Source organism: Arachis stenosperma, chromosome 6 (genome assembly GCF_014773155.1).
Source record: "Arachis stenosperma cultivar V10309 chromosome 6, arast.V10309.gnm1.PFL2, whole genome shotgun sequence".
Classification (NCBI taxonomy): Eukaryota; Viridiplantae; Streptophyta; class Magnoliopsida; order Fabales; family Fabaceae; genus Arachis; species Arachis stenosperma.
This window is the reverse complement of record NC_080382.1, coordinates 98,701,446-98,711,911: the sequence shown is the minus strand read 5'-3', so window position 1 is coordinate 98,711,911 and position 10,466 is coordinate 98,701,446. Positions and strand designations below refer to the sequence as shown.

At 32.9% G+C, this 10,466-nt stretch overlaps 1 protein-coding gene across 1 annotated transcript; it reads right to left on the bottom strand.

Moving 5' to 3' along the window:
* Positions 1-8,729: 8,729 nt before the first annotated feature.
* Positions 8,730-10,216, bottom strand: LOC130936514 (protein GL2-INTERACTING REPRESSOR 1-like). The gene is made up of 2 exons (XM_057866594.1): positions 9,810-10,216; positions 8,730-9,615 (listed from the first exon to the last, which is right to left on the bottom strand). Exon 2 carries the CDS (start codon positions 9,556-9,558, stop codon positions 9,217-9,219), a length of 342 nt encoding a protein of 113 aa, XP_057722577.1. The 5' UTR covers positions 9,559-9,615; positions 9,810-10,216; the 3' UTR covers positions 8,730-9,216.
* Between the last annotated feature and the right edge of the window lie 250 nt (positions 10,217-10,466).

Below are 10,466 nucleotides of genomic sequence, written 5' to 3'. Positions count from 1 at the left end.
TCCTTGAAATCTTTGAAGAAAGATTTGTAAAGTTTAAAAATAGAAAACCCAGGAGTGCTGTTCAAGTTAACCCAAAGGCCTTTTCTAGACACCCTTTTATTGAAAAAGTGAAAAAAACAATTTTAGTTCAGGAACAATCCCCAGAAATTCCATCAGAATTTGAAAACATTTCGAAAATGCCCATCCATTAGGATGAACTTGAGACGGTGCACAGTTCATCTGTTTTAACACATCACATTCAAAATTGGTAAAAGGCAACTTAATAGACAATTCTTCAAGAACACAGCTATACATGAAAAAATTTTCAAAATCTTTCTTTCTATGAAAAACACGATCCATGTGATTACATGGCATCAGTTCAATATGAAAACCAGGCCTCACTATCATTGCCAGATTAACCTCCTCAACACTTTCCTTGTCAATAAAAAGGGAAGCCCTTATCTTCACATCAGCGTCGACCCAGTCATACGACCCATCGTCTTCAACCTTAGGTGAAGCCTTTGCCTTTTTGTCGCCCATTATCCTTCTCTCAGAAACCAGAAACTAAAAAACATAAGGGGTAAAGGAATATTGTTACTAACTTCTTTTACTCATTCTAAAAACTCTTTGAGTGCAACACCAGTTAAAGCAGCAGCTCTTTCCTTTACGAAAATGTAACTTGAAAATAAATGTTTGATTGTTAAGTTAATAAAACCTTTTCAGTTTCAGGTTAACATCACAACCATTCATTAAGAACCCACTTCGAACGGTTCCAAGATTACTTAGGAACTTACACCCTACATTGAAAAACACTACCATCATTAATATCTGTCATCATGGCTTTTTCCATTCTAATTCAATAATAATTTATACTTGTGAATGTATTAGTATGCATAATGAGTCAAGTTGACCTGGGGGCTCCTCATACCGAACTATAACTCGGTCAAATAAAATTGAAAGCTCAACCTGTCTCATTCAAGTCCAGGCTAAGATTGGGGGTTGTGATATGACCGTTACGTATCGGGTACGAGTTATAGCTCGGTAGGACTCCTTATAACCGATGTATTAACTCCGCTGATTTTATGGCGATAAATGATTTTTGGTCGGTTACATAAAAAATAATCAATTCAGGAGAAAACGGTCGATTATCGTCTCCTAGTTATAAAGGGAAGCAATCGGAGTGCTTTTTGCAGGTGCTCCCCCTCTTGTTTCACTTGGTGGTCGGGACATATCGTGATTCATTGACAAGGTCGGCCAACCTCTTTATCAAGACGAATTATAGCTCGGCCACAATCAGGGAGGAACAATCTTAAAAAGTGATTCCTTCAATATAAGAAAGATTAGTCGCCCAATTTATAGATGGGCATCCATTCCATTCTTATCACAACAGTTTGTATGTCAATAGTGTTTTTTCTACCAACAAAGTTATCGAACTTTTATAATATATATATATATATATATATATATATATATATTCTTTTTGTACCTGGAATTATTTTAATATTTAATTTGATTGATTCAATAACCTTTCTGATTTTTTTTGGTCGGTGATCTTTATGAATTATTATAACTATATTTTCCTATTTTTTGGGAAAATCTCCGACATGACCGGATTCGAATTTGTCTCGGTATGGCGCAAAGTTCTTGGAGTTGGATCAATCTATCTCCGGTCTCTGGGCTTGGGCCAAGATCCTGGTCCATAACAATGATTTACTTTTCATATAATACACTTTCTCGTATTTGACCAAGTTCAAAGCATTATTGGCCTTCGGCCCTCGTCTTGATGAGCGATCTCTTTCTTCCATGAGCTGTGTAGTGCGTACGTACCTTGCTCCAATATGCTTTTATTTTATTGATGACACACCTGGGCATGCATACTTATGTGCCCTTTTTTAATCATTCATAATTTAATAAGGTTTAAGATTTTTCAGATAGAGATAAGATTTTAGTCAATAAAATCGCTTTCACATCATATAGAGTTGGAAGACTAGCTAGCTACGTAGTAGTAAATGTAAATGTATGTGGAACATTATTATGATTTCTTGTTTAGGAGTTTTCGATCCAATGGTTGTAGTTCAAGGACTAATAATACACATCATCATATACACTACGACATTCAATTCAATGTCGATTTTACTAAGAAACTGACAATACGACAGCAATTATGGGTTTGCATGTATGTACGTATCTCATCTATGTTTGGAAAAGGATTGAAAGCAAAATTAAAATAATGGAATTCAAATTAGACATAAATGGAGGCAATCCTGCAGATAAGTGTGAGCCAAAAATTGGGGGAGTTTTGGTTGAGAAAATTTATTTATATTGGTACGTGAAAGAAGGCCAAATACAAAGAAAAAGAGAAATTGATCATGGATGGGAACATTGGAAAAAGGTGGGCATTTATCATCTGACGTAGTATCCCCCTTATTATTCTCAACCGTCTCAATTACTCTTGCATTTATGTGATTTAAATGGTCTTAATACAATTGCCATTATTTTTTTTTCAATGCTCGGAACTACCCAACCCAACCCTCTCTACCATCACCCTCCCTTAATTCACCCACTATCCTACTAATTCATAACCCACAAATAATAATAATAAAAAGAAAAACAGAAATTTTCTTATGCTACACGACATACGACTTTCACGCAATTGCTCTCAAGTCTCATTATACTCGTGGATGCTTGAAACTTGGAACATATAAATTGGAAGTATCGATTTATTCAAATTGCCATTACAAGCAAAACTTCCCTTTGACTACCTTGGATCATGTATGGGAAACTCAATCAAGTTATTATAAAACTAGTAATCCAATTTAAAAAATTGGATTTTTCCTAAACAGTCTACAAGTTCCCTCAAGAACACTAGTTAAACTTATTATTGTTCATAAAAAAAATTCTAACTTTTTCTATAATAAATAATTATATAAATATATTAAAAATTTTAACAATTTAGTTTTCTTTCTGCAATTTTAATATTTTCCTTGAACAGATTTACAAGTACACTTAGGAGAGTAAAAACATTATTAGTAAGACCATTTTAAATTTTATTTAATTACAAATAGATATTCTACCTTTTTTCCATGGATTAGCCCTACATTTATTACATTTTTCATTTATCTCTTTTATAATATTTTATCTCTCTGTCTTAACTATATTTTTTATGGTAATAAATTAATACGAAAGAAAAATCAATTTTTTGTTCATGATATTTTCTTAATTATCTATCTACAAATTGAATAAATGTCAATTTTTGAAACAGCGTTCATTTTTGTTTACATTTGTACTGCCGTTAAGTAAAGGAGAAAGAACAAAGAAAAACATAATAATTATAAAAATAAAATAATTAAAGAGTGTATTGTAAATTCATTTCAAGTTATTTAAAACAAATATATTTTATCTTTTTTAAAATAAAAACACTAAATTCACCATATATTTAATTATTTAATGCATATTTATATATAGTATTGATTTATATATTTTATATACGTCATTGATTTTTTGTGTAGGTACGTGTAACATAGTTGAAAATTTATATATGTAATTATAATTTAACAATAATTAAATTGCGACATAAAGACTTAGTAAGATTTTGATAATGAGTGACATAAAGGCACTTGTTATATGATTTTAATATGTTTAGTTATATATTTTTTATATCTAAAAATTGTTCAATTAATAACCTTAATAACATGTGCCATAAGAATATATTTTAGTTAAACAATCTTTTACTTTGTTACTCCATTCAGTCTCTAAATTCTTAAAACTCAATTTAATTTGATCCAAGATAATTGTCTACTAGTTAATTTTTTTCATTAATAATCTTATTACACTACAACATTTTGGGTCTATGTCCACAATTTTTTTGGTCACGGTCAAAAACCGTAATCATAGAGTGGGTTTATGGCCACGGTCTTTTTGGTTACGATAAAAAAATATGACCATAGATCCTCTATGATCACGGTTTAAAAAAAAGCTATAGTCACGGTTTTTACAAAAAGGATGACCATATAGTACATATGGTCACGGTATTTTTTAAAAATAGTGGCTTAAAAGGGTCTATGATCACGGTTTTGGGGGTGACCAAAAGAGATCTATAGTCACGGTTTTTTATAGTGACCAAAAAGGGTTTATGGTCACGGTTTTTCAAAAAAGGGTGACCTAAAAGGGTCTATGATCACGATTTTAGGGGGTGACCTAAAAAGGTCTATGGTCACGGTTTTGGGTGGTGGCCTAAAAGAGTCTATGGTCACGGTTTTGGGAGTAACCTAAAGGAGTCTATGGTCACGATTTTTTATAGTGACCAAAAAAGGTCTATGGTCACGGTTTTTCAAAAAAGGGTGACCTAAAAAGGTTTATGGTCACGGTTTTGGTGGTGACCTAAAGGGATCTATGGTCACGGTTTGGGGGCCTAAAAAGGTCTATGGTCACGATTTTTAGAAAGGGTGACCTAAAAGGGTCTATGGTCACGGTTTTAAAAAGTGACCTAAAGGTATCTATGGTCACGGTTTTGAGTAGTGACCTAAAAGAGCCTATGGTCACGATATTTTAAAAAAGAGTGACCATAAAGTATCTATGGTCGCGGTTTTTTTTAAATTCATTTTTTCATTTTTTTAATTATCCCTCCCCATTATCCCTCCCCAAACGCAGTCGTTTCCCCTTCCCTCCCTCCCAACAAAATCCCCATTCCCTCCTAATAACTTAGAAAAAAAAAAGAACCCTAGCTTGCGTCGTTCCCTTCCTGCCAGCACCCACCATCGCTGAGCTCCTCCCAGCCCCTACCATCATTGTTTCCCTTCGTCCCAGTCCCCACCATCGCTATCGCCGAGCTCAACTCAGTCTCTCTTTACTGCACCATTTTCGTTCCTTCCAGCCCCCACCATCATCGAAGGCATAAACGCCACCATCACCGAGCTCAACTTTGTCGCTCATCAGTGCGTCGTTTCCTTTCCTCACAGCCCCCACCATCGTCGAGCTCCTCTGGGTAACTCTGTCTCACCGTGAGCTTCCTGCATGTCACCGCGAACTCATCAGCAGAAGGAAAAAGATATTCGAAGCTCAGCCTTATTCCAAGAGCAAGTCTGATTATGTGAGAAAGTCTTATTCGAAGCAAAATTCTCTGGGTAAATAATGGTTGTGAATAATTGTTGAGTGTTGCTATGGATGAATGTTTTCCTTCTTTTGATGCATATGTATTGCATCATCAAAAAATATTTGTGCTCTGTTCTAACATGTTTATTTCTTTTGCGTGCAGGAAGACATGATGTGATGAAGAAAATATGTTCCATACAAATATCACATGGGATGGGTTTTTTAATGATCTTAGTAATGTAAATGTAATATTTTGATGTGTTATGTACTTTTTGAGGTATTACATGTAATTGGAAAAATTACACTCTATTTTGATTTGTGTTGTTTAGACTAAAAATTAATCATATCTATCTTATAATGAAACTTTTATTATTTAGATTTCTTGAATTTCTTATTTTTAGATTTATTTTGTGATTATCATCATTTTGGAATGTGATTATAATTTAAAAAAATTAAATCTCATAAATAACAACAGGCTATAGTCACCGTTTTAAAAAACTATGACCATAGAGGCTATGGCCACGGTGAAAAATCGTGACCATAGATAAGGCTATGGTCACGGTTTTAAGGAGGGGTGACGAGAGAGGCTATGGCCACGGTTAAAATCGTGACCATAGATAAGGCTATGGTCACGGTTTTAAGGAGGGATGACCGTAGAGGTTATGGCCACTGTGAAAAACCGTGACCTTAGATAAGATTATGGTCACAGTTTTAAGGAGGGTGACCATAGATAAGGCTATGGTCACGGTTTTATGGAGGGGTAACCATAGAGGCTATGGCCACGGCAAAAACCGTGACCATAGATAGGGTTATGGTCATAGTTTTAAGTGGGGTGACCATAGAGTCTATGGTCACGGTTTTAAGGAGGGTGACCATAGAGGCTATGGTCACGGTTTTAAGTGGGTTGACCATAGAGTTTATGGTCGCGATTTTAAGGAAAGGTGAGCATAGAGGCTATGGCCACAGTGAAATCCGTGATCATAGATAATGCTATGGTCACGGTTTTAAGGAGGGGTGACCATAGAGGCTATGGTCACGGTTTTTACGCGTGACCATAGATTAACCTATGGTCACGGTTAAAAAACATGGTCTAAAGTGTCAGATTTTGAAAATTGAAACCGTGACCATAGACCTATGGCCACGAGAGAATAGGCCACGGTAAAAAATTATGACCATAGGTCCAAAACCGTGACCATAGATTTATGGTCACCTTTTTTACTAGCTATAATCATGGTTTTCTACCGAGATCATAGACCTTTTTTTTATAGTGATTAAACGAATGAGAAAGAGAACAAGTAAAAAGAGGAAATAAGTATAAAAGATAATATTTAATATGGATAAATTTATATGCGCACTTTAATCTATCTAAAATTAAGATATTATTAAAATCATATTTTTAACTAATGTATATAATAATAATGGAATGGTTATTTTGAGTCGGATGAAATATTTGAACCTACTTTTATAATTAAAACTATACAAATAATGTAAACAAATTTAATTATTCTGGTTTGAAAATTTTAATTGTTTTACTAACTGATTACTTTATTAGAAAATTTACAAATTAAGACAAATACATAACAATTGATATAATGACTATTTTTAATATTTGTGGGGAATTGTTTAAATAAAATTTTAAGATGGTGGAGTTTACAATTAGCATTTTTTTTTTAATTTCAAAGCACTTATAAAAGAAATAAAATGTCCAAAGTATCCAAGGTTATGCATTAAAATTAACCATTTTCTTATTGAAAATTAAACCTCAAGTTACTTTGTTAAAAATTAACCATTTTTTCAATCATAAGTTTTCAATATTTTTAATCCTCTAAAAACTAATAATAATATTTTTTTATTGGAAAACTTAAATTAACGTTAGATTACTCGTTAATAAAATCTAACCTAATATTGCTAAAATATTATTTGTATGGACCATAACAAGTGTTCTAAAAATATTTTTATAAATAAAAAAGTAACAAGAAATTTTAAAAGTGGTATTTATAATTTTTCATAACAGTAATATAAATACACAATGTAAAAACTTAAAACTTCACATTTTTGTATCATCATCGTCAAAGAATGTCGCTAGGAAAATTCTATTTATATAGGCGTTGCTCTATAAAATTAGGACTGGAAGTGAGTCAAGCTAGCTTATGAGTTAGCTCGAGCTCGACTCATTAATAACTCGATAAGCTAAGCTCGTGAGTTAGTGAGCCAAGTTTGAGCTTGAAATTGAGCTCATAAATTAAATGAGCCGAGTTTGAGTTTGGATAAACTCAGCTCATTAGCTCGTAAGCTGACTCGATTATATATTAAAACACATATCCTATATGCATTTAATCTATATTTATAATATTATATATATACATATGAAATAGTAATATATATATATATATATATATATATATATATATATATATATATTAGTAACTTAATTATTTAAAATTTTATATTTATTTTTTACATATAATTTTGATGTAGGACATAAATAAAAAATTTATAATTTATTGATAGATAACAATATATAAAATTGATCTTTTTAAATATTTTTTAAAATATATAAGTTATAATTTATTGATATAGAATTATAGATTATGTATTTATGTTTTTATTATTTGAGTAAGCTCGTGAGCTCGAGCCAGCTCGTGAGCTCGAACCAGCTCGTGAACTTTCGGTAAGCCGAGTTTGAGCTTAAGAAATAAGCTCGATTGTTAATGAGTCGAGCCGTGAGCCAAGCTCAATTTTTATGAGCCAAACTCAAACTTAATCTAGCTCGGCTCACTTTCAACCCTACATAAGATATATACTAGACCAAACCGCTAGCATGCAATCTACAAGAAAGTCAACTTGCACATTTATCTACTGCCATAGTCGCCAACCATAATGCATGGATTTTCAATTTACTCGCCATTATTATATTTAATTATAATTATTACCTACTTTGTTTCTTAGTATTTGTTATTTGACTTAATTTTAGGAGTACTTCTCTCTTTTTTAATGCCGAATTTATTATTAATTATATAATTATTTTAGTATATATAAAAATACTAAAAATCATTCAATCATCCTTTTTTATTAACTAGGAGTTATTTAGTAATATTTTTATATCATATTCAATTTTACATTTTTAAAATAATTATGCATTCAATTAAAATGACAAATTTAAAAAAATTACATATTTCTATTTTCCTATTCCTGTTTCTTATTTGTCTATAAGAAAAAAGGTGATATATCTACCAAGCATATCGTGAGGTGCACATGAGTAATTGAGTTTAAGTATATATGGTGCATGTATTCATGTGTGGTCATTACTCAATAGTTATTATGACTTGTATTATTTACACTACTCTTTCCATACATTTATACACTTTATATTTTTAGATGGAGTGAATATAATAAAAAATAAAAGTAATAAATATGCATAATGTTCAAAAAAAATATATAACTTATGATATGTATACAAATGATTTTTTTTTCTAGTGACTACTTTTATGGTGGCTAACATTAACATAATAACAGTATACGTACCTTGTTGGATGAAACAGTAATATCAATCATTTAATAACAATAATATCTATAGATAATTAGAGAAAAGGGCTCAAGGAAAAGCTGTAAGATTCATTCCACCTAAAATTCCAATAAGCAAAACTAAAAATCCCTATGCACTTTGTTGCTGATAAAATAGTAGGAAAATCTGATCCAAGCACAGGATTCCTCCATATAGAATATAGATAGATAGATAGCTAGATAGATACAAGATACTGCTAGCAAATTTTTTTCCTTCTGAATTTCAAAGTAAGTTCCTTTTTTTTTTCTTATATATAAATAATTAGAATAGTGCTATTTACGCTCCACTCTTTGTCTCCCTCTGCTTTGACAAAATTGTTGGAATTCCATCAATCAAAGTAGAAGAGGAAAGAAGGCAAAGCAGAGCGCACGTAGCACTACTCATATACAAAGTGCAGATATTAACTTAAAATAGTTATATTAGAGGGGAAAAAAAAGACCTAGCATTAAAATTAAAACGGGGTACTATCTAATAATTGTTCTAATACTACGAAATTAAAGAAAACTAGCGGAAACAGAGCAATTAAAAAACAGGGGAAGCTAAAAAGGAAATTTAAAAAAATAAAAATAAGAAAAGTCTAGCTAATTCTTCCTAACGTTGGTGGTGTTGTCATGGAGGAAATCGAGTAAGACGGTGCTCTTGCATTTGGGGCACTTGGGGTCATCTTCGGAGAGCATCACGTACATGAGGCAGCGAGGGCATCCTACGAGAACCATTGATGTTGCTTCAGGGCTGTTGGAGTATCGAAGGTTGTTGTTGTTGCTGCTGTCTTCTTGGTTGAGCTCAGAGGAAACGCATGAGCTCGGCGGCGACGTCGGAGATGCCGTTGTCGACCGTGCCGGAGACTCCAGCCTCCTCCGGTCTGCCCTTGGAGGAGAGAGGTTCAGCTTCAGGTCGAGCTTCGGACCGTTCCTGCGACTCATGGTTGTTACAGTTACGGTTACGGTTAACGGTGGGTTACTCGTCTGTTTCTTTTCGCCCTGCAAAACAAAACAAAACAGAACAAAAAAAGGTAATGTTAACTAACTAACTAACCACAAAAAGGAAAAATTGAAAAAGAGGGAAAAAGGAGTCCGAATTCCGTGAACCCAACGCTTCACGCTTCACATGCCGTGTTGAAAGCAAAAATATCAATAACAATAATAAGAATGAAAAGAGAGATAGAATCACTCACAGAGTGTAAGGAGGTTGGTGGAGGAGAAGAAAGAGAAAGAATCCAGGAAAGTGATCGGTGTGTTTGAGAATGGATATTCAGGGCATTTTATACAAGGGGGAAATGGGAAGAGGAGGTAGTAAAATTAAAAGCTTAATTAAATTAATTGAAGGAAGGGAGAGAAAGAGAGAGAGAGAGAGGAGAGAGAAGTGGAAGGAAGAGAGAATTGAATGGAATTGAAGTAATGGGTAGAAGGAGAGTGTAAATTGAGGACAGGAAATGTATTAATTGTGAGGAAAAATCCCAAGAAGTATGCAGGAAGGGGAAATTTGCAGTAAATATTGCAATTACAAAGTGCAGAAGGGGAGGGCCTTTCTTCATTCATTGCTTTTAGAGAGGGAAGAGAAGAGGGTCTCAAACCAGTCGGTGTTTTAAGACTCTCTCTCAGGCACTACCAACAACTAAATAAAATATACTCAACGGCTTTAAAAGCTTAACACTTAATTATTATTAAAATCTCAACCCCACCAACGAAATTTAATACGAGCATATTTTCTTTTCTTTTCTTTTCAGAATAAAATAGAAGTAATGGAAAATTATGTATTACAGCAGTGTGCGTGTGAGATTTAAATGTTCATCACTACCCCAAGAAAACGAAATGAGTAAATGACAGTGGTT